Genomic DNA, 25,541 nt, shown 5'->3' with positions numbered 1-25,541 from the left:
GATGCAATGGAATGGAATGTGATTGGCTGCCATATCCAGGTTATGATTGGTCACAAGAACCTCATCTGTGATTGGCTAATTTTGGATCTGAAGCTGTACAATATTTAGTTGTGCTTTCAATTCCCATATTGTTGCAATAATTTCAGGCAAAACTGCTTCAAAAGCTAAAAATATTACAGGGAGAGAATGCAAAATTGTTTTCTGAACAAAACCATATATAATATGTCATATTAGCATCGAAGATATTTGACACAAAACGTTTAAAACTTGAAAAATCAATTTATCCTATGCAGGACTTATGAACACCGCTGTGTATGTATGTATGTATATGTGTGTATATATATATATATATATATATATAATATATGTGTGTGTGTGTGTGTGTATATATATATATATATATATATATATATATATATAACACACACGTATGTTTGTTATTACTTTTTCACAATAAAAACAAAAAATGTGTATTGCCCCATCACATTTGTATTTCTCTGTCGAAAAAGCTGTTCTGGGACCGGCTTTATTGGCTGGATGAGTTGTAGTTTTTGTTGGTGCTATTTTGGAATGCCCACTACATTTTGATCATCATTTATTTCATTTTTCGGGAGACGTGTGTGAACAACAAACACAAGGTTCGCTTTTTTTTGTACATTTTTGTGTGAATGCTGTATGACTGTGTATTTTACCTAACGTACTGTTTACAGGCATCCTACTGGGCCTAATGAGTGTGAGATGGCAGACCTGTGGTCTTGGCTGCTGTTGCAACCCGTGGCTACCCGCAATTGTGTAGCGAGGCATTAATTTCTGTCAATAGCTACCGTATATAGTGATGGTTTTTTTTTAATTGGGGACTATCGTGTTTCTCCGAAAATAAGACAGGGTCTTTTATTATTTTGTGATCATAAACAACAATCCACATTTATTTTTGAACATTAAAGTAAAAATTTATTCATAAATACTCATATTCATCCTGGAACATCAACATCACTCTCCAAACCCTGTGTATGCCTGTCACTCTGGCGATCACTCTGGCGGTCACTCTGGCGGTCACTCTGGCGGTCACTCTGGCGGTCACTCTGGCGGTCACTCTATCACTGTATCTAGCTATCACTCTAGCTGTCCACACAGAGACTCACTCACACGCACTCACACACACTCATACATATCATCCTGTCTCCACTTCATCTTTAGACTGCTGCAGTTAAGAAACCTTTGGTCACATGACTGAAGTCACCAAAGGTCCTTAAACAATCTTTACCTCGGAATACCAATTTTGGGGTCCCTCAGAGACTGGTGGCCCTGAGAAATTGTACAGTTTGATTCCCCCTAATGCCAGCCCTGACTGTATCTAGGGCTTATTTTTGGAATCGGGGTTATATTTCATGTAGCATACTCCAAAAATCATGCTAGAGCTTTTTTTTCAGGGTAGGTCTTATTTTCAGGTTAACATGGTATTTAGACAGGATGCTTACTGTGTTATTAATATAATTCTCACTTTAAAGGTCTCCTCAATGAGAAGCTAAAGCCCCCACTATATGTACTGTGTGTCTTCTGGTTATGCAATGCATTGTGGCTGCCAACATCAGTGAACCGCTTTGGATGCCATCACAACAGGGACACTGTTGCTGTACCAATGTAGTGTATCTCGGGGGTTTATTCTCTACTCCGATATTGATGATAGGTTATCAATGTCAGATTGATGGTGGAGGTCCAACACCCCCACGATCAGCTGAGATCTGGATGTAACTTGTGTACGCAGCGGAGCACCACTTCCCGTATACCGGTTAGTGGCCGCTGCCACTTACTACAGATTGGCTTTTCTTCATTGCATTGACTTTTTCTGTTGCTGTTGTGGTATATGCTAATTATAGATAATACTTTTCTTCTTTTAGGCGTTTTACCGTTAACTTGTGTTTTCTTTTATTGGGTAATATAAAGGTCTGAATCTGAAAATATAATTCTATCCAGTGCATACTTAGTCTGTTTTATTTTTATTTTTTCATTGAAGTGGACTTTATGTATCTTGAAAAGTGGCTATACACATAGGAAACTCGTTAGCACTGATCAGCCATCTGGGGTTTAGGAGATATACCGACTCACTAACAGCTGATTGGGAAAAAATAAGGATGAGGCATGTTAATTTCAACATGCCCAACCTTTTTTTTATTTCTTATTTACTTTTTAAAGAAGTTGTCCGACATAAACTCGAACATTTTTATAAGCTGATCGGTGCTGTATTGTCCTATAAAACACCTCTACTTTTTTTTTGTTGTTGTTTGTTTTCTAACTTTTGTTCCTCTTGAATTATCCCTTTATTTTCTGCACACGCTTTGTTTACCTGCAGCTCAACCAAACATGGAAACTTTGCATGCCAAACCTCAGTCAGAGCTGGCACTGCCCGGCCTCACTGTCCAGCCCCGCCTTCTGCCCACCCTCTGCACACTCATTGGCTTCCAAAATTGGAAGCAAGAGCCTTACACAGCCCCCCACGGCCCTCTGCACCCCCCCCCCCACGGCCCTCTGCTCCCCCCTCACCCCCCACGGCCCTCTGCTCCCCCCTCTCCCCCCACGGCCCTCTGCATCCCCCCCCCCCCCACGGCGCTCTGCACCTTCCCACGGCGCTCTGCAACCCCCCCACTGCGCTCTGCAACCCCCCCACTGCGCTCTGCAACCTCCCCCCACTGCGCTCTGCAGCCTCCCCCCACTGCGCTCTGCAACCCCTCCCACACGGCGCTCTGCACCCTCCCCCCCACGGCGCAAAATTTCGGCAAAAGTGCTCACATGACCGCTCTGAGTCGGGGGAGAGGGGCTGACAGCAGGGCAGGTAGGTAGATACTCTCTAATTACGTGCCCCAATGTAGCCCAATACTGAAATAATAAAAAAATAGCAAAATAAGCCGGATAAACCCTTTAAGCAAGTTAATCCCCATTGGGAACACATGCATGCTTGGCCTTACCAGATGTGGAATAACTTCTGACCAGAATATTGTACACCATCTTGTCTAATCTAACATGATTCTAATCCTTTACCCCCAAATTTCCAGAGATTAAATTTAGGGTATATAGCATACATCCTGATCCTTTTTTTTAAAATAAATTTCCAATATCAAAACTTCTTAAGAAATCATTCACGTAACCGCAATGTATATTTTGTTTCTGCCTACAGGACGGAGACCCGTCGCTGCCCCCTGAGAAGAGAAAGCAGGTAAATATATCCCCGTTCTGTTTTAGAATGTTTTCCTCTATTGCGGAAATGATAGGGAGAAATAAAGAACAGAGTTTATACAGAGGAAACAGTCGTCTTTTTTTTCTATCCTTTTCTTTCCTAATCGTGTCTTTCCTCTGAGGTTGAGCTGATCACACACCGTGCACATGAGATAATCTGTGGGATTTAGGACGACCGCCATGTTGGTTGTCACCCAATACTTTCTTCTTTATAATTCCTTTATTAGTGTACATTGTTGATTCTCTCTTTTGGCACGGGGTCTGATGTTAAACTTTTGCAGGCAAACCTGGCGCAGCTGCTGGGGGAAGCGCGGGAAAGAAGCAAAAAGCTGGAGGTGGAGATGAAAGAACTGCAGCAGCGACTGGGAGAAGTCCAGGGGGACAACAAGGTGATGAATTCCGAGGTGTCGTCCATTGGGTGCAGCTTTGTGGATCTGTGCGTGATATCTGAAGCTTTTCTGTTCAGGCTCTCGCCATAAAGAGCTAAGCCTCTTTCTACAAATCTGGGCTTTGTTTTATCTACTGAATGGCGATTAGGACACAATGATGAGATTTCATAGGAGAAGCCATTGTCCAGTAGGTTTACGGGGTATTTATAGGATATCTGTCACCACACGGACCCTTTCATTTTGTATTAACTATAAGTTGCCCCAGTAAAACAAAACAGGTAATGGACTGCACTTTTTGGAAAACTTTGGATGTGTCATAGAGACAAGTGAGAAGTTTTGAACAGTGAATGTCCAAGGGGACGGAGCAGAAGGTGCCAAAAGGGGGACGGAGCAGAAGGAGCCAAAAGGGGCACAAGGAGCCAAAAGGGGACGGAGCAGAAGGAGCCAAAAGGGGCACAAGGAGCCAAAAGGGGACGGAGCAGAAGGGGCCAAAAGGGGACGGAGCAGAAGGAGCCAAAAGGGGACGGAGCAGAAGGAGCCAAAAGGGGACGGAGCAGAAGGAGCCAAAGAGCCCTAGACTGAAAACAGTCCATATACTTTAGCTGTAACTTACCGGACAACCCCTGCCTAATCAATTCAGTGCCCAATAGAAAATAAAAATAATCTATACTCCCTCAGTGGTGCCGTTTCAGCACTGTTGGAAAAGTGACACTGTTAAGCGGGCTTTACACGAGACGACTGATCGTGCGATGCATCATCGGGGTTACGGTTTTCGTGACGCACATCCGGCATCGTACACGACGTCGTCTCGTGTAACACCTCCTAGCGACGCAGTATTGCTCACAAATCGTGAGTCGTGTACTCGTCGCTAGGTTTTATAAAATTGTTTAATTAAAATGGCGGCGGTTGTTCATCCTTTCCGTGGCATCACACATTGCTCCGTGTGATACCACGGGAACGATGAACAGCAGCTTTACCTGCCTCCCGCGGCACCCGACGGCTTAATGGAAGGAAGGAGGTGGGCGGGATGTTTACATCCCGCTCATCTCCGCCTCCGCCCCTCCGCTTCTATTGGCCGGCTGCTGTGAGACGTCGCTGTGACGCCGAACGTCCCTCCCACTCCACCACAGTGAGGTCGTCCGGAAGGTAAGTATGTGTGACGGGGGTTAAACGAGTTTGTGTGCCACGGGCAACTAATTGCCCGTGACACAAAAACGACGGGGGCGGGCACGATCGATCGTGCTATCGCACAATCGGTCGTCTCGTGTAAAGCAGCCTTTACCTGACCACTGCCGCCAATCAAGGCCCCTTGTGTCCGACTAGCCTCCTGTGTTTCTCTGAAATCCCATGCCATTTCAGAATTAAGCATACATGGCAAAAGGCATGTAGCCAGTATCTAATCCATGCTGTACACGGATGCTGTATGTTTGCTGGAAACTGTAAGATAAAAAAAGACAGCGATTGGCAAGTAATATAATGTACTGGTAGCTCATTATATACATTATTTGTAGAGGGTTAGGGAAATAAATAGTGACCACGTTTCTTTAAAGGGAATCTGTCACCAGGTTTTTGACACCTAATTGACGAGCAGCATAATGTAGAGACAGAGACCCTGATTCCAGCGATGTCACTTTATTGAGGTACTTGCTGGAGTTTTTATGAAATCAATGTTTTATTAGCAGAAGATTATCACCAGAGGACTGGTAAACCTGCTGCCAGGTAGTCCAACCACGCCCCTCACCGCTCATTGCACAGTGTACATAGAAATCTGCCAATCAGTGGTGTGGGGGCGGGGTTATACAGAGCTCCGCCTTCCGAGGACTACTACATCTGCAGTTGAGAAAACAGTGACTTTACAAAACTACATCAAGCAGAAGAAGTAAGTGACACATCGCTGGAATCAGGGTCTCTGCCCCTACGTTATGCTGCTTTTAGAGTGGGCAGCAAAATCTTTAAGTAAACTTCATCAGTTTCCATATAGTTCTGGTTTTCTTTGCTTGCAGTTTAGCGCACATGGCAGATTTCCTATTCTTCTCACAGTAAAGGCTGCTTTACACGGTACGACCGATTGTGCAATTTCACAATCGATCGTACCCGCCCCCGTCCTTTTTGCATCACGGGCAAATCGCTGCCCGTGGCGCACAAAGTCGGTAACCTCCATCACACGTACTTACCTTTCGTGCGACCACGCTGTGGGCGGCGAACGTCCACTTCCTGGAGTGGGAGGGACATTTGGCGTCACAGTGACGTCACACGGCTGCCGGCCAATAGAAGCGGAGGGGCGGAGATGAGCAGGATGTAAACATCCCGCCCACCTCCTTCCTTCCACATAGAGCCGGCGGCTGACGCGGGAAGCAGGTTCATCGCTCCTGTGGTGTCACACGGAGCGACGTGTGATGCCACGGGAACGATGAACAACCGGCGCCCGATTTCAGAACCGATATTATGGAACCTAGCGACCAGTACACGACTCACGATTTGTGAGCGATACTGCGTCGCTAGGAGGTGTCACACAGGCCAGCATCGGAAGCGATGCCGGATGTGCGTTACAAAAACCGTGACCCCGACGATCTATCGCACGATAGATTGTCTGGTGTAAAGCAGCCTTAATACATGGTGTTATTTTTTTTAAAAATGGCTTATCCAAATGTGGACTGTAATTCCCAGACTGACACACATCCCTCACTATCGGCACATGGGTGGAGCAGATCATCTGCATTAGAAATAGAATACTGTGGTATTGTTGCTGTAATCGTGTGTTTCTGTCTCCAGCTGCTAAGAATGACCATTGCCAAGCAAAGACTCGGAGATGATGAGGTTGGAGTTCGCCACTTTGCACCGCACGAGCGGGAAGACCTTGTGCTGCAGTTGGAGAAGGCGCGAGAACAGGTCATTCATGATTCACATTTTTTTTTTTTGACTTATGTGTTAGGCTCTTTCCACCCTGTGCTGTATAACAAACCTTACAAGATGGGGGTCCACCTTACGTCTATGTCAACCGGTGGGGTTTGTTATTCTAACTCGGCCTTGTTCACTTGGACACCTGGGACAGCTTATGGGGAAGAGTGGCTCTGTTATTAGTCATTAAAAAGTATTCTACTTTTTTTTTCTTTGTCGCTCCATTGGGAGACCCAGACAATTGGGGTGTATAGCTTCTGCCTCCGGAGGCCACACAAAGTATTACACTGAAAAGTGTAACCCCTCCCCTCTGCCTATACACCCTCCCGTGCATCACGGGCTCCTCAGTTTTATGCTTTGTGTGGAAGGAGGCACACATCCACTCATGCATTCCCATTTTAGTCAGCAGCAGCTGCTGATTTTATCGGTTGGAAGAAAAGAGGGCCCCTGGCATGCTCCCTTCTCACCCCACTACGTCGGTGGTGCTGTTAAGGTTGAGGTACCCATTGCGGGTACAGAGGCTGGAGCCACATGCCGTTTTCCTTCACCATCCCTTAGAGGCTCTGGGAGAAGTGGGATCCTGACCGGTCATCCATTCACTGGGACCGGGCTCCCTCCGCAGCCCCTGTGGGAATCTGCCGGACAGGAGTCTATGTATCCTCAGGGACAGGGCCCTGCATCTAAAGGTACTCTGTGTCCCCATGGGGACTGTGCATGGAGCGCTTGTTTCACAGACGCTGCAGCAGCTGCTGGTTTGTGAAGCCCGGGACTTCCGCGCCGACCGAGCCTGTTTGTCGGCCGCGGTATTAAATTTAGTCCCCGGCTTCATTGCGGCCTAGTACCATAACTCCTGCCCCCGGGCCTGCCAGTCAGGGGTAAGGGTGGGACGGTCGACCTGACGTCGGCAGTGAGGGCTGGAGCATACTTTAGGTTTCCTCCCCCCCCTCACTGATCACTGTGGGGCCCCAGATTCCCGCACTTTACTAGTCGCCGCCCACGGCTCCCTCCTTCCCTGAGAGCTCCGGCAGCCATTTTTACACACATTCTGCCGGTGGAGGATTTCAGGAACGAGCTCTGCAGCTCTGGGAGACCTAAGGCAGGGAATCTGGTGGACACACACTCCGCTTTGGGCGGTCGGTAAGCCACACCGGTCACCCGGTGCTGGTCCCCCTAGGGTGCCGGAGTATATATATACTATATATATGCTAAGGCAAAGGGTTTTTTTGCAACCTGTACCTCTTGTGGGGCTATGTTACCTGTGGGTTCCACCTACCCTCACTGTCAGCAATGCTCAACCCCTGTTGCACTTGCTCAGCCGGAACCTCGGTCACTAGTGGGCCCCTCGGATCAGGCAGACCCTCCTGCTTCCACTGTCCAGGCGGCAGGGACAGAGTTTGCAGTTTTTGCTGAGAAACTCTCTGAGTCGCTTTCACAATCCATGGCTCAGTCTATGGACAAATGGTCTGCCAAGCTACTAGAAGCCTTGCAGTCCAGACCGGTCCTTACACAGGCCCCGGGCACTGTTGGATCATCGCCTCCAGGCCCCTCTCGGTCTGCGCCGCAGCGTGCTCCTGGGGTGGCCCCTAGGTCTCACGTGGAGGACTCCTGCACGGACCACAGTCCCACACCGGCTAAGCGGGCTCGCTGGGAATCTTCCCCGACTTCCTCACGCTGCTCGGGGTCTCAGCTTGAGGACTCTCTGGAGGATGAGGCGGACGTCGCAGCTCAGGGCTCTGACCCTGACGTTGCTCTCAATCTTGATACACCTGAAGGGGACGCCATAGTAAATGACCTTATCTCGTCCATCAACCAGGTGCTAGATCTTTCTCCCCCACCTCCACCTATAGAGGAGTCGGCTTCGCAGCAGGAGAAACACCAGTTTAGGTTTCCCAAACGTACACGGAGTGCGTTTTTCAATCACTCTAACTTCAGAGATGCTGTCCAGAAGCCCAGAGCGGTTCCGGACAAGCGCTTTACTAAGCGCCTTACTGACACACGTTACCCCTTCCCCTCTGACGTAGTTAAGGGTTGGGCTCAATGTCCCAAGGTGGATCCTCCAGTCTCTAGACTGGCGGCTAGATCTGTAGTATCAGTTGCAGATGGCTCATCGCTCAAGGATGCCACTGACAGGCAGATAGAGCTCCTGGTGAAATCCATCTATGAAGCCACAGGCGCGTCTTTTGCCCCGGCCTTTGCAGCCGTGTGGGCACTCCAAGCTATCTCAGCTTGTCTGTCTGAGATTAATGCGGTCACACGTACCTCTGCTCCGCAAGTTGCGTCTTTGACTTCTCAGGCGTCGGCTTTTTCGTCCTACGCCATGAACGCCGTCCTGGACTCTGCTAGCCGTACAGCGGTAGCATCCGCTAATTCGGTGGCAGTCCGCAGGGCCATGTGGCTACGCGAATGGAAGGCAGACTCTGCTTCCAAGAAGTTCTTAACCGGTTTGCCGTTTTCTGGCGACCGATTGTTTGGCGAACGATTGGATGAAATTATTAAGGAATCCAAGGGAAAGGACTCGTCCTTACCCCAGTCCAAACCGAAGAGACCTCAGTAACGGAAAATACAACCGAGGTTTCGGTCCTTTCGGCCCTCAGCCAAGTCCCAATCCTCCTCGTCCAACAGGCCAGAGAAAGGCCAGAGGAACTCCTATGCGTGGCGGTCTAAGTCACGCCCCCAAAAAACCGCCGGAGGCACTGCCTCCAAGGCGGCCTCCTCATGACTTTCGGCCTCCCCGAACCGCATCCTCGGTCGGTGGCAGGCTCTCCCGCTTTTGCGACGCCTGGTGGCCACATGTCCAAGACCGATGGGTGAGAGACATTCTGTCTAACGATTACAGGATAGAGTTCAGCTCTCGTCCTCCGACTCCTTTCTTCAGAACATCTCCGCCCCCATCTCGGGCCGGCGCACTTTTTCAGGCTGTGGGCGTTCTGAAGACAGAAGGAGTGGTGATTCCCGTTCCCCCTCAGGAACATGGTCACGGCTTCTACTCCAACTTGTTCGTGGTGCCAAAGAAGGACGGATCATTCCGTCCCGTTCTGGACCTCAAACTGCTCAACAGGCATGTGAGCACCAGAAGGTTTCGGATGGAATCTCTCCGCTCGGTCATCGCTTCGATGTCACAAGGAGACTTCCTAGCATCAATCGACATCAAGGATGCTTATCTCCATGTGCCGATCGCACCCGAACATCAACGCTTCCTGCGTTTCGCCATCGGGGACGAACATCTTCAGTTCGTGGCACTGCCTTTCGGCCTGGCGACAGCCCCACGGGTCTTCACCAAGGTCATGGCATCCGTTGTGGCGGTCCTACGCTCTCAGGGACACTCGGTGATCCCTTACTTAGACGATCTCCTAGTCAGGGCCCCTTCTCGGGTGGCGTGTCAACACAGCCTGACCGTCGCTCTGGCGACTCTCCAGCAGTTCGGGTGGCTCATCAACTTCCCAAAGTCCAAGTTGACACCGACCCAATCACTGACTTACCTCGGGATGGAGTTTCATACTCACTCAGCGGTAGTCAAGCTACCGCTGGACAAACAGCTTTCGCTGCAGACAGGGGTGCAATCTCTTCTTCGGGGTCAGTCACACCCCTTGAAGCGCCTCATGCACTTCTTGGGGAAGATGGTGGCAGCAATGCAATGGGACATTCTCCGCAAATGGGACAGGAGGTCGACGTCCCTTGACAGGAACGTCTCTTTCCCTTGCAGCCAAAACCTCTCTTCAGTGGTGGCTTCTTCCCACTTCTCTATCGCAGGGAAAATCCTTCCTGCCCCCATCCTGGGCTGTGGTCACGACGGACGCGAGCCTGTCAGGGTGGGGAGCGGTTTTTCTCCACCACAGGGCTCAGGGAACCTGGACTCCGATAGTCTTCCCTTCAGATCAATGTTCTGGAGATAAGGGCAGTGTATCTAGCCCTAAAGGCGTTCCATCGGTGGCTGGAGCGCAGGCAGATCCGCATACAGTCGGACAACGCCACGGCGGTTGCGTACATCAACCACCAGGGCGGCACGCGCAGCCGTCAAGCCTTCCAGGAAGTCCGGCGGATTCTGCTGTGGGCGGAAGCCACAGCCTCCACCATCTCCGCAGTTCACATCCCGGGCGTAGAAAACTGGGAAGCAGATTTTCTCAGTCGTCAGGGCATGGATGCGGGGGAATGGTCTCTTCACCCAGACGTGTTTCGAGAGATCTGTCGCCGCTGGGGAACGCCGGACGTCGATCTCATGGCGTCACGGCACAACAACAAGGTCCCGGCCTTCATGGCACGGTCTCAAGATCACAGAGCTCTGGCGGCGGACGCGTTAGTTCAGGATTGGTCGCAGTTTCGACTCCCTTATGTGTTTCCTCCTCTGGCGATGTTGCCCAGAGTGTTACGCAAGATCAGATCCGACTGTCGTCGCGCCATTCTCGTCGCTCCAGATTGGCCGAGGCGGTCGTGGTACCCGGATCTGTGGCATCTCACGGTGGGTCAGCCGTGGGCGCTTCCAGACCGCACAGACCTGCTGTCACAAGGGCCATTTTTCCATCTGAATTCTGCGGCCCTCAACCTGACTGTGTGGCCATTGAGTCCTGGCTCCTAGCGTCGTCGGGTTTATCTCAGGATGTCATTGCCACTATGAGACAGGCCAGGAAACCAACGTCCGCCAAGATCTATTACAGGTCGTGGCGGATCTTCTTGTCCTGGTGCTCTGATAAGGGTTTTACTCCCTGGCCTTTTGCCTTACCTATTTTTCTTTCATTCCTTCAATCCGGAATGGACAAGGGTTTGTCACTCGGCTCTCTCAAGGGACAAGTATCGGCGCTCTCAGTATTTTTTCAAAAGCGCCTGGCAAGGCTTCCGCAGGTCCGCACATTCCTGCAGGGAGTTTGCCACATAGTTCCACCCTACAAGCGTCCGCTGGAACCCTGGGACCTTAACAGGGTGTTAATGGCTCTTCAAAAACCACCTTTCGAGCCGCTGAGGGATGTCTCTTTATCACGTCTTTCGCAGAAGGTGGCATTTCTTGTGGCAATTACCTCACTCCGAAGAGTGTCGGAGCTTGCAGCGCTGTCATGCAAATCCCCTTTCCTGGTTTTTCACCAGGATTAGGTGGTTCTGCGTCCTGTCCCGGAGTTTCTCCCTGAGGTGGTATCTCCTTTTCATCTCAATCAGGATATCTCCTTACCGTCATTTTGCCCTCATCCAGTTCACCAGTGTGAAAAGGATTTGCATTCATTAGATCTAGTGAGAGCACTCCGGCTCTACGTGTCTCGCACGGCGCCCCTGCGCCGTTCAGATGCGCTCTTTGTCCTGGTCGCTGGCCAGCGTAAGGGTTCGCAGGCTTCCAAATCAACTTTGGCTCGGTGGATCAAGGAACCGATTCTTGAAGCCTACCGTTCTTCTGGGCTTCCTCTTCCTTCGGGCCTGAAAGCCCATTCTACCAGAGCCGTGGGTGCGTCCTGGGCATTGCGACACCGGGCTACGGCTAAGCAGGTGTGTCAGGCAGCTACCTGGTCTAGTCTGCACACCTTCACAAAACACTATCAAGTGCATACCTATGCTTCGGCAGATGCCAGTCTAGGTAGGCGAGTCCTTCAGGCGGCGGTTGCCCACCTGTAGGAAGGGGTCGTTTTCGGCTCTCTTTTATTGAGGTATTCTTTTACCCACCCAGGGACTGCTTTTGGACGTCCCAATTGTCTGGGTCTCCCAATGGAGCGACAAAGAAGAAGGGAATTTTGTTTACTTACGTAAATTCCTTTTCTTCTAGCTCCTATTGGGAGACCCAGCACCCGCCCCTGTTCCCTTCGGGCTGTTTGTTCTTTTGTGTACACATGTTGTTCATGTTGAATTGTTCTTTTGGTTATGGTTTCAGTTCTCCGAACATCCTTCGGATTGAATTTACCCCAGACCAATTTATAAGTTTCCTCCTTCCTGCTTTTGCACCAAAACTGAGGAGCCCGTGATGCACGGGAGGGTGTATAGGCAGAGGGGAGGGGTTACACTTTTCAGTGTAATACTTTGTGTGGCCTCCGGAGGCAGAAGCTATACACCCCAATTGTCTGGGTCTCCCAATAGGAGCTAGAAGAAAAGGAATTTACGGTAAGTAAACAAAATTCCCTTCTTTTCTTTTATGCTGAGCAGTTTTTTTTACTTTTACAGGTCATCGAAATAGTAACTATTATTAAATTGGGTGGGAAATAACCAGGACAAATCTGCCATATTCTTTAAAGTGAACCTGTCAGGTGCAATATGAGCAAGAGTACTCAATGTCAAGCAGCAACTGCTAAAGCAAACAAGATTTTAGGGTGTATAAAAAGAGAGATCAGATCCAGTGATCCCAACGTATTGTTACCCCTCTATAAATCACTTTTAAGGCCACATCCAGTTTTGGGCTCCACATTTTAAAAAGGACATTCAGAAGTTAGTCAGTTCAAAGGCGGGCAACTAGACTACTACAAGGAATGAAAGACGTCCCATATGATGACAGGTTGAAAAAGTTAGATATGTTTCGCTTAGAAAAAAGACGTCTCAGAGGAGATCTCATTTATATGTATTAATACATGTGTGGTCAATATAAAGGACTGGCACATGACTTATTCCTTCCAAAGACAATACTAAGGACCAGGGGCACTCACTGCGAGTGGAAGAAAAGCGATTCCAACAGCTAAATAGGAAAGGGTTCTTTACAGTTAGAGCAGTCAGACTGTGGAATGCCCTACCACAAGAGGTAGTAATGGCAGATACTATAACAGCTTTTAAAAAAAGGGCTGGATGATTTCCTCAGTACACAAAACATTGTTGGTTATAAATGACTTAGTGACCAAATGTAGAACTGGTGGAGGAAGGTTGAACTAGATGGATCTAGGTCTTTTTTCAACCTAAGTAACTATGTAACTATGTAAGTAAAAATATGCAGCCAGAACCACAAGCAGTTAGCTGATCCCTGCCCAACAGTCCCTGTATCTAGTAGCATACATAAAGATCCTTTATCATATGCTAATGAGCGCAGGGACTAGTCACAAGGGCATTCGTTCCTGCGCTCATTCTGCCCTCTTGGAATGTTAGCACACCCACAGGGGTGTACTAACATGCTAGTCAATGCCCACTGCCCAGCATCAGCAGCGGTGACGCGCGTACCTATGTCTGTTGCCACCCCTTCAGAACACCGGGCAGTGCGCATTATAATAATGCCCTGCACTTCCGGTTATGCTCAGGATGAAGCCAGGTGTATGCATCCCAGCTTCAGAGATGTCTAGTGCGCATGACTGGAAATGCCGGACATTCTGATCATGCGCGCTGCCTGGCGTTCTGCAACGGGGACAAAGGACAGAAATACGTGTGTCACTCCTTATGACACTGGGCAATGGGCATTGAATAGCATGTTGGCATGCCTCTGTGGGGGCTATAATGCTAAGAGGGCGGAATGAGCGCAGGAACTAATGCCTTTGCGCTCATTAGCATATCATAAATGATCTTTAGAAATACTTTTTCTTAAGAGCTCTCTATCTATGCTACTAGATACAACGATAGTTAGGCAGGGATTAGCAATATGCACCCAGAACTGCTCGTGGTCCTGGGTGCATATTGCACCTCACAGGTTCCCTTTAAGTGAGTTGTTTCTTCCCTCATCTATAGGCATTTCACATTTCCTCAGATTTTAAAAGGGCAAAGCGTTGAGAAGCAATGGCTCAGATCATAATGTAATCTCACAGTAAAGTCTCAATCCATTTCTGAACCTGACAACTAAGACTGACTTGTAGAAGTTGGGACTTACGACAAGAGTACATCACCATGATTAACAGGTTATCGACCATCTTTATTGGTAGTGTTGAGTAACAATAATCGGATCTGTTTCTTCCAGATGGAAAGTCTGGAGCATGATCTCAGAGCGGCTCTGGATGAACTCGAGGACGTGAAGCAGGAACGATCGTTCTTCCAAGACAAGTCTGAGAGGTTGAACCAAGAGCTTAACCATGTCCTTGGCGGCCATGAGACGAGGATCATAGACATCGATGCCCTGTGTATGGAGAACAGGTGGGTCTTCAACAGATCGCGGGCCATAAAGAGTAAATCCCCCGAGCGACAGACAGACGTGTTTATCACAGTGTTAAGGCAGCGCCAAAAAGATAAAAACTCAAGGCTACAATCATATGCCTGACCATATGCTCAATTAATTTCAGCATATGTTAAGTGGGAGTTAGTGTTGTCGCAGGCAATGGGCTGTTAAGCCACATATTACTTTTGTGTTTTCTTTTATTACTTCCTATTGTGGAATCACATCATTATCTAGATGTAAATTAAGTGTCTGAATCTTTCGTTATTTTCTTTTTAGCATGTTTGCTGCAATATTTGTTGCTTCCCATCTATTATTATGTTATATCACTAGACTATGGTTTAAAGGGGTTGTGCCACAAGGTAGTTACAATTTCATCAATAGATCTTGTAATAATAATAATTTCCACAATTGGATGTTAAAAAAATGTTCCTGTGGTGAGATAATCTTATATATGTGTCCCTGCTGTGTAATGGCTGTGTCTGACTGTACAGGAACATGGTCTGATCATACCACAGCTCCTGGGTAGGGGAGGAAACGAGAGTATACAGACATTACAGCACGGGATCACAGCAGATTTCTCTCTGCTGTGCTATCTCTATACTCTGTTTTGCATCTTCCCCGGACCAGGTAATGTGGTAAGATCAGACCATGTTCCTGTACGGTCAGACACGGCCATTACACAGTACATAGCAGGAACACATATATAAGATTATCTCAATCTCAGCACAGGGACATTGTTTTTTTTTTGTTTTTTTTTTAAGAGAACTTTTCACCAGATATGACCCCCTATAAGCTGCAGCCACCGCCTGTAATCCTTATATACGCATTCTAGAATACTGTATATAAGTGTTCAAGCCACTCTGTAAAGCGCAAAAAAACATCTTTTTTACACTCACCTGCGGGGTGGTCTTGGTCCGGCGCCTCCTCTCTTCCTTCCATTGCCGTCCTCCGTTCCTGCCCTGTGTGGTTTACATGTCCTACGTCATCCACACAGTATTCTCTATTGTGCTCCTCCGCACACGCACTTCTCTTTTCCCTGCTGAGGACAGCACAAAGTACTGTAATGCGCAGGTACGGGAAAGGTCAAAGAACTCCCGCGCATGCGCACTCAAATACTCAGGAGGGCAGAGAAGTGTGCAGGATTATGATGGCGGCATCTATGTGGCTGACATCATCCACACGGAGCTGGGAAGGAGGACGGCGATCACAAGAAGATAGGAACCACTGGACTGGGACCAGCGACACCCATTGGACCAAACTTTCCCCTAGGTGAGTATAATAAAAGCTGTCTTTATGTCCTACAGAGTGGCCTGGGCTCCTATATACAGTATTCTAGAATGCTGTATATAAGGGCTCAGTGTTGGTGGCCGCAGCTTATAGGGGACAAATCTGGTGACGGGTTTCCTTTAATAAATCAGCTGTCTTTATTCTAAGATCAATCAATTAAAATTGTCTTTTATTCGTGGAATACCCTTTTATGTTTCTGATCATTGTGATTCTGGTGCTCCCTGCAGCCACTGCACAGAAATATACAGAACAGCAACATCACTTCACTTATGTGAAGCAGCTGCTCCTTCATTCTGAGGATTATGGGGGTCCCAGTAGTTGATGACCCCCATTATGCTCTATTGGCATTATTTAGATGGTGTAAACAACTCCTTAATTAAAAAAAAAAAAAAAAATTTAGCTCTCTTTAGCACTGTACAGCTATGATGTTGAGTAATTTTTGGCATTTTGGATATAAAGATGCCCATACACATTCAATGGCTTTCGACCGCAATCTCTCTTTGCTCTCTAGTACACATGGACACTCGTTTTGGGTGAGTGTACATGTGTCTTTAATGGGTGAGGGGACTAAAGGGTACGTTGCACGTTGCGACATCGCTACTGCGATATCGTCGGGGTCAAATCGAAAGTGACGTACATCCGGCACCGGTAACTATGTCGCAACGTGTGAAGCCTAGATGCGCCGATAAACAGTCGCAAAAGCGTCGAAAATCGTTGATCTGTGTAGCGTCGGTCATTTTCATAATGTCGCACCAATAGGAGATACGATGTTGTTCCTGCGGCAGCACACATCGCTGTGTGTGCAGCCGCAGAAGCCGCAGGAGCGAGGAACATCTCCTTACCTGCCTCCACCGGCTATGCGGAAGGAAGGAGGTGGGCGGGATGTTTACGTCCTGCTCATCTCCGCCCCTCCGTTCTATTGGCCGCCTGTTGTGTGACGTCGCTGTGACGCCGCACGACCCACCCCCTTAGGAAGGAGGCGGGTCGCCGGCCAGAGCGATGTCGCAGGGCAGGTAAGTGCGTGTGAAGCTGCTGTAGCGATAATGTTCGCTACGGCAGCTATCACAAGATATCGCTTCTGCGACGAGGGCTGGGACTATCTCGCTCGGCATCACAAGCATCGGCTAGCGATGTCGCAGCGTGCAAAGTACCCCTAGGACACTGCCAAAAACCTGTGGCGGCAGCTTATGATGAGACATTCGGACAATCTCTCATGATGACTTCTACCTCGCTTATAATGTACCTTCGGAGAATCAGAAGACCTCTCTACAAATGGTATAGTCAGCTTTGGCCATATTTTCACTAAACTTACTCGGTAGGTAAGGGCACAATAAAAATTAATTGATTACTCGGTCTCTATCAATAGTGCATTGTGTGTTTCAGTAAAATGTCTACAGATTTACTCCAGAAACCACATCCATATTCAGCAACCAAACATTTTCCCCAAGGGACGGTCTTCAAGAAGCTGCCTACTTTAAAGCATGTCTTTTTTAATCTTTTCATCTGGAGCCTCACTATCCCAAACTGTGACATGCCTGGGCCTTGCCATGTAAAGTCGGACAGAAGGGCTAAGCCTCACTCAACCCCTTTAAATTATTTTCAATTTCGGCTTTCTTTTTTTTTTTCTGTCCTTCCACTATTGGAATGCAACAGAAGGATCTAAATAATCAGCAGAAAGTTGAGTTTTATCTTTTTTCCTTTGGAATCATTATAACTTTATGTCCTCTCGGAAGGCAGTGGAACAGTTGGGAGATGGAAGCGCCGGGTAATAGTGAGCTGATTTAATGATATTAAATTAACCTTCAGGGACTCCGAGTAATACAGTCCCTGAACGGCGTCTACTCCAGAACATTTAATGAGAAAGTAACTTCAGAAACAAATGTTGGACTGTAAAAAGCAGATATAAAACTTCACAACGTGTTCCCATGCATATACCGTATATATACATTACATCTGGACATCTAATCATCGTTATTGGTATTGTATTGATCTTCATTAAGAAGGGTAATGGTGCTCAGACCAGTTGTAGGTTTCTGTGATGGTCAGATTTAAGATACCCAGATATTATAAAAATGTGGTAATTGCCCAAACGTGGCTGCAGCCGGTCCACAGAATCACTTTGTGTGAACTGGATGCTTGTAAGTTCCCGCCTGATCAAAATTTCAATTGCCCAATATATGACCTAGCATGGCCGTAAACTGCTGAACTCATTGTGCCTGCCCTCGTCGGATTGCAGAAGTTACTTAGCTTGAGGCCATGTGGCAAGTACCAGCGTGGGAGATTGGATGAGAAACCCCGGTTCTGTCAATATATGACCTACAAGACAAAACAATCACTGATCTCGGGGAGACCAGCCAGAGAAAACACTGCCGGCAGCCAGCGAGGGTGCTCAACACGGGGAAATCCTAGGTACATTGCCTCCTGGGAAATATGCAAATCAAAAAAGTGTGGAGCCTCTGTTAGGAGTCTCAACACAGAAACCAGCCAGATATCCCTCCGGGAAGGGCCCAGCCAAGGGGGTGACTCCTTTTAGGAGACCACCATAACCACCATATTAAGTGGCCCTTTTAGTCAATATCCAACGTTTTGACAAGTTTAAAGATATGACAAGGGAAATACCAAGGCCAGGAATCCATCCACAGACAGCTGTTTCGGGGTATTTCCCCTCATCAGTGTGGTGTAGGATTCTCTATATATGACCTAGGCAGTGGGTATATATTTCCATGTTGTACATGTCAAGACCCTGCATATGCTTACAGTCGCATTTTTAACATTTCTGGGGCTTTATAGAGCACCTGTCATGTCATTTTTTTTTTTATATTAAACTGCCCCCAATGAGTTTTAAATGATGCAATGTGCATCACTAATATGGTTTTAAAAACAAATTCCATGTATTTATCTTTAAAAAAAAGTCTTTATATGCTTAAGGAGAATGCAGTAAATACTAGAGTTGAGCGCGGTTCGTGGTTCGAGGTTCTCCAGTTCTAGGCTCGAGTGATTTTGGGGCCTGTTCTAGATCGAACTAGAACTCGAGCTTTTTGCAAAAGCTCGATAGTTCTAGAAACGTTCGAGAACGGTTCTAGCAGCAAAAAAACAGCTAATTCCTAGCTGGCTTTCCGCTGTAATAGTGTAAGTCACACTATCATGAAATTTCAGTGTATAGTGTGCGGGAACAGCGCCTTCAGATCACTGCTGTTTGTATAATGGCGATCGCCATTTTTTTTTTTTTTCCTTGTCTTCCTTCCCTAAGCGCGCGCGTCTTGTGGGGCGGGCCAGCATGTCAGCCAATCCCAGACACACACACAGCTAAGTGGACTTTTAGCCAGAGAAGCAACGGCATGTGTGATAGGATGTCCATGTCACATGTCCCTGCATTATAAAAACGAGTATCTGCCCGTCCGGACGCCATTATCTCTTCTGCGTCCTTGGTGTCAGACATCACTGGCGCAGCTCCGTCCTTTGTCCTATCGCCGATACTGCTGTATGCGCTCCATACACAGCGCTGGACAGCTTAGGGAGAGCACTTTCTATCAGTCCTTTTAAGGGCTCGTACCGGCAGGGTCAGAGCCATAGGTGACAGGTCCTGAAAACAGCGACAGCGTCTGTGTAGCTAAGGTCAGGGATTTTGTCGCTGCATTTCCCCATTAGGAGGGAATAGAAAGGCAGGCTTCCATTCCTCTACCCAGAGCCCCACAATCCTGGCACTGTACCCTCCTGTCCTCTGCACACTCCAACTCATTATAACTAAGCCATTATACTAGCAAACAGTCAGTGTACCTAGTGGCATCCTAAACGTGGCTATTGGACTTTTGTGTAGTCACACTAGTGCACAGATATTTGCAGCACGTCTGCCTGCATTGCACACTCAAACTCATTGTTACTAAGCCATTATACTAGCAAACACTCAGTGTACCTAGTGGCATACAAGAAGTGGCTGTTGTACTCCATTAGTGCCCCACTGGTGCCAAGCTATTTCTAGCACCTGTGCAGGACACCCTCCTGCTCTGTTTTTAATGAGCTATAATGATAGCAAAAAATACTGCCATTTAGTGGCATCATAGAACTGGCTGTTGTATTCCATTAGTGCCCCACTGGTGCCAAGCTATTTCTAGCACCTCTACATGACACCCTCATGCACATTTTGCTACGCTAATGTTATAGCAAACTCAGGGAATTCATTGCTGCATTTGATAATTCGGAGGGATAGAAAGTGAGGCTTCCTTTAGCTTTTCCTTCTGTTCATAGACAGCATCTCCAAGTTCACACCCGAAGAGCAATTTCTACTCCACGTCTAAGGCTATGTGCCCACGCTACAGGATTTACCGCGGATTTACCGCGGATTTTGCCGCGGATTTACCGCGGATTTGCCGAAAATCTGCAGCAGCAGCACTTCCAAGCCATTTCAATGGCATTTTGGAAATGCTGTGCCCATGCTGCGGATTTTTCCGCGGCGGATTTGCCGCGGATTTTGATCCGGAAAAATCTGCAGCATGTCAATTGTTTGGTGCAGATTTGGTGCGGATTTTTGGCTTTGAATGGGGAAAAAAAAAAAAAAAAATCCGCATCAAAATCCGCGGCAAATCCGCGGATTTTCAGGCAAAAAAATCCGCAGGGACATTCTAGCGTGGGTACATAGCCTTAGTGTGGAGAGGCAGCTAGTGCGCATGCGTGTGCCGATTTACCCCAGCTGCAGCCTAACTACAGTGTTTCGCCTAGTGAGTATGCTCAGCCTGACTGTGCCATTCCTGACGCTAAGTCTTCATTTCGGGATACAGCGCATGCTCCCACACTAAGTGTGAAAAGCCTCTTTGCACAGGTACTTGCATTCCGTGCCGGATCTAAGTCCTGTTTTGTGCCTAGACACCATGCTAAAGCTGATAGTCTTTTTTCAGAGACTGTATTTCATGCTACTGAGCATGCTCAGGCACTTACTGCATCAGAGACTAGGTCCGGTAATGAACTCTTTGGCCCTGCCCCTGATGTGGGGGTCCCATATAGACCACAGGGCATCAGGTGTCCTCCCAAATGGCTTGCAGAGGCCCACCCCTATGACTTGTCACCGCATTATTGATGGTCAGACGATGACTGGTGAGGTGTTTGGGTCATGGCAGCCATGAGGTCATCATTGAAGTTGCGGTTCCAAATAGGACGCTAGTTATGCCACTCATGACGTGTCACTCTACTTTTGTCTCCAGGAGGTGCATTGTGGTTCACCCTGGTTTGGGGTGGACCCAGGTTATAAAAGGGGCTGGAGCCAACAAGAAGGTGCGCAGTCTTCTATTATGCTCAGAAAGAGCACACCTCCATGTGTTGAACCCATTGGGGCTTTAGGCCAGAGGTAGGCAGGGATAGGGTGTCGATGCAGGCCACCACCACAGTTGGTAACGCAGAACGGTTAAGACCAGCTCCTGTCCTACAAGTCCTGCTTGTGCAGCCCAGTGGCATTAACAGGCCTGCTGCTGCGCCTGCTGTCCACAGGTGTGGCCCCAATGCACACGGTCAGCGTACTGAATGGCCCCTGTGATGTTAACAGGGAGTTCCTGGGCTGGGTGGGCATGTGGACCCTGTGACGCTAACAGGGCTCCCAGTCCCCAGATCCGAATGGCGTCTAACTCGGTTCAGGCTACTATTAGTTTCATAGCCACACAGCTCTGTATCCTCCACCTAACCTTCCAGTTGCCAACCTCTCCTTTTCCAACTGGGAGCACGGTGGACACTGACTGCTGATGGGGATATATACCTTTCTCTTTCTTTTCTTATTAATTTTCGTTATATAGCGGTAACATAGTATATACCACCTTATCCAAATCTGCCAGTCCCACTGTAACAGATGGTGTTTCTTCAGCAAATGTTACTGTTGCTTAACCACCAAATCCACGGACCAAAACTTTTTTCCTCTTTCCAACACACCTGTTCCCCTTTCCACCAGCATCTGTCCTTTTTCAACTCATTTTGGTATATGACCAAAAGTGCAACTGTGCAGGGACACCGTACTCAATGCCATCTCAGCACAGCAGCCAGCCCTCGGTCCCTCAGATGTGGACAAGTAAAAGACCATTTCCTCCTATCCATGACAAAGCGTTGAGATTCACTCTGTGCAGCACTGGTGTTTACTGGAAAAGCAGATCTAAGATTGCGTACCACCTTCTGCAGATACTCCTGTATACGTGCGTCCCTTTATATGGCAGGAATTATTTCGCCAAATTTTGTCTTGTACCGGGGATCTAACAGTGTGGCAACCCAGTATTCAGGATTACTTTGAATTCGTACAATCCGAGGGTCATGTTGTAGGTAGTGCAGCAAGAAGGCGCTCATGTGTCTTGTGAATCCAGGAGGACCAAGTCCTTGGTGTGTTGGTGGCAGAGAGGTGAGAATCGTGCCTCCTTCCTCTGCCCTCTCCCCACAACCTCGCACAACCGAAATGTGAGCAAGCTCTCACTCATCTGCTGAGTCTTCCATGCCCATCGCCAGTTCATCCTCCATTTCTTCATGGGCTCCTGCACCTTCCTCAACACTTTTTGCTGATACTATGCGCCCTTGTTAATCCCTCTCCCTCACCATGACTGCCGCATAGGTGCCGCTGACCATCTGGACCTCGTAGATCTTGTTATCCCTTCCGCATATGACTCCTCCTGTACTTCCTCCCCTTCCTCTTGTCCCAACACCTGACTCTGAATAATAATTACAGTGCGCTCCATCTTGTAGATGACCAGAATTGTCACGCTGAGAATGGCATCGCCAGTGCTAAACATCTTCGTCGACATTTGTAAACTGTGTAGCAGGGTGCATAGGTCCTTGATCTGACACCACTCCAGCAGCATGATCTGCACTACCTCTGGATCAAGTTATCCCAGGCTATATGTCATAACGTATTGCAGCAGGGTTCGGCGGTGCTGCCACACACGCTGCAACATGTGCAGATTCAAATTCCTGCGTGTGGGCACATCGCATTTCAGGCGTTTAACCGCCAGACCTAAAGACTTCTGTAGCGATGAAAGTTGTTGAGCTGCTGTGTGCGCACGATGGAAGTGAGCACATAGCGAGCGTGCCCGCTGCACAAGGCCATGTAGGCCGGGATGGTGTTTTAAAAATTGCTGGAGAATTAGGTTCAACACGTGAGCCATACAAGGCACGTGTGTCACATTGCCCTGACAATGGCCCGCAGCCAGGTTTGCATCATTGCCGCACACGGCTGTTAAGTCACCAACGGAGTACGCTCCGTCAATTTGTACTCCGGTCGCCAGGTGACAACGTGTTCCTTTCATGAATAGTGCTGATGATGGGAGAGGAGTCGATGCCAGCGGCGCAGGTGGACGCAGGTTATGCTCACCCACTGGGCTGCATTACCTTGACAGATGCAGAATCTCTGGCTGAATGTAGCTGGTGGGTATCTCACAGATGAAATACCATCATTCAGCTACAATCAATGGGAAGACACCACACCCTTTTTTATGCCCATCCTGTCTGCAGACCACTGCCAGACATAGCTATGAACCTCTGGTTAATTTTACCCCCAGTTCAGTTTTATGATTTTGTGTGCTTGTTACCTGACTACTTTTCCTGCTTGCTGTTTATGTACCTTGTTGGCCGATCCGCATTTCACCTCTGCTTGTTTTCTGATTAAGTCCTGGCCGTCCCATTCTGTTCCTGTTCCTCAATTAATGTTTTGACCCTGCCTGACTACTATTCTCTGGAACTGCAGCCTTCCACAGGTCTAAAATCACCTTGGGCCCTGTGTAATTCCTAATCCCTGTATAGGGGTTAAAGGGTTTCAGGGTTCTAGGGGTCCTGCTTGGTGAGTGGCTTCCCTCTAGCCTATCATTTACAGCCCATCTGAGTGTGTGGATCAAGGAAGGCGTTACACCGTGCTCTCTGCAGAAGGCCATGTGGGCCAGGATAGTGCTTTAAAAATTGCTGGACAACCAGGTTCAACACGTGAACCACACAAGGCATGTGTGTCACATTGTCACAGCGAAGGGCCGCACCCATGTTTGCATCATTGTGGCACCCGGCCTTCCCTGGCTGCTGGTTGAGTGGAGACAACCATTGATGAAACTCGGTCTCCAGAGCTAACCGTCCACAACTTCTCAGCGGTGTGACTCACATTTCCCATACATTTCAAAGTAAACCTTTGACCGCCTGATGGCATTGAGCTCTGCTGCCAGCATAGTAAGGAGGTGTGTGGTATTCCTTGTGCGCAGTTACAAGGAAGGGTGGCCTGACCACACAGGGTTTGCGCCAAGGTGGAGGACCCACACGAGGTTGAAGAGGCAGAAGCAGTGTATTAACTTTTACATACAGAAGAAGGATTGAAACAACTCGTGGGGACGGCAAGACTTGTACAGCAGACCCTTCTCCATCTCTCTCCACAGTAACACATTGCCCAGTCAGCGACATGTAATGCCCCTGTCCATGCTTACTGGGCCAATTCTGTGGTGAAATGCACCCTGTCACACAGAGTTTCTCAAGGAATCAGTGATGTTTAGTGCGACATGCTGGTGTAGCGCGTGCACGCCTTTGTTGAAGGAGTGGCGCCTGGGCATCGGCTCTTGGGGCACTGCGATGGGCATAAGGTCTCGAAAATCCTCGGTTAAAAAGGTTGGAAAGGCAGCATTTTGGTAGCCAACAGTTTCCAGATGCTGAAAGTCAACCTCTAAGCCATGTCATGCCCTTCTAAAAGCATGTAAAACACAGTAAGGGGACTCCAACCACAGTCTCCCTTGTTTCCAAAAATTGGGCCACACACACCCCACTTGACTGGCATCAGTTGACCCAATTTTCAAGATGAAAAAGATGCTTTGCATGAAGCACTCTCAAAAATATGCGTGCCTTTCCCGTCCCCTGGCTGACCCAGGGGAAGAAAAGTCCTCTGAGAGCCATGACTTGTTCATCTTGGTTCTTTTAGAAACACAGCGAGGGGACTCCAACCACAGTCTCCCTCGTTTCCACTAACTGGGCCACACACACCCCACTTGACTGGCATCGGTTGAGCCCCCTTTTGAAAAAGAAAAAGATGCTTTGCATGAAGCACTCTCAAAAATACGCGTGCCTTTCCCGTCCCCTGGCTGACCCAGGGGAAGAAAAGTCCTCTGAGAGCCATGTCCACATTGTCAGTGGACAGACACGTGTACTTATCTGCCAGCAGACCCTCAGCAGCACTGAAGACAGGTTCTGAGAGAACGCTGGCTGCAGGACACGACAAGATCCCCAAGGCGTACGTGGCGAGCTCAGGCAATTTATCCAGATTGGAAGCCTAAAATGAGCAGGGCTCAAGTTGCACAATAATGGAATCGATGTTTCCTTGCATATACTCATATATCTGTGTGTCCTCCTCTTTTTCCTTGTCCAGCTCTTTTGTTTTCGCATGAGTATATGTCCTTGTCACTTTCCCATGTGTTTGTGTTGTGAGTTGTTTATCACCTTTTGGACACCTTTGAGGGTGTTTTCTAGGTGTTTTTATGTGTTTGTGATTGCCTGCCATTGTTTCCTATGCAGTTCGAGTTCGGTTCGTCGAACGTTCGACGAGCCGAACTCGAACGGGACCTCCGTTCGGCGAACCGGGACCGGTTCGCTCATCTCTAGTAAATACCTTAGGTTTCAGTCATAGAGGCGGAGCTTTTGTTGCTGGTTTCAGTCACTGTCACCCATGTTCAGACAGGATTCTGTTTTGAACTTAGGCATGCCCACCACAACTTTCCCTTTGCCGA

At 48.3% G+C, this 25,541-nt stretch overlaps 1 protein-coding gene across 3 annotated transcripts in view; it reads left to right on the top strand.

The window, feature by feature from the left end:
- CCDC149 (coiled-coil domain containing 149) overlaps positions 1-25,541 on the top strand; it is a 129,646-nt gene that overhangs the window by 61,981 nt on the left and 42,124 nt on the right. For all 3 annotated transcript variants that reach the window (XM_075346936.1, XM_075346934.1, XM_075346933.1), the window contains exons 3-6: positions 3,173-3,211; positions 3,513-3,620; positions 6,393-6,509; positions 14,353-14,525. In XM_075346936.1, the coding sequence (XP_075203051.1) occupies positions 3,173-3,211; positions 3,513-3,620; positions 6,393-6,509; positions 14,353-14,525 (437 nt within the window). The remainder of the gene's footprint in view (positions 1-3,172; positions 3,212-3,512; positions 3,621-6,392; positions 6,510-14,352; positions 14,526-25,541) is intronic.

This window comes from Anomaloglossus baeobatrachus, chromosome 1 (genome assembly GCF_048569485.1).
Source record: "Anomaloglossus baeobatrachus isolate aAnoBae1 chromosome 1, aAnoBae1.hap1, whole genome shotgun sequence".
NCBI lineage: Eukaryota > Metazoa > Chordata > Amphibia > Anura > Aromobatidae > Anomaloglossus > Anomaloglossus baeobatrachus.
The sequence above is the reverse complement of the archived record's forward strand: the minus strand, read 5'-3'. Positions and strand labels throughout refer to the sequence as shown.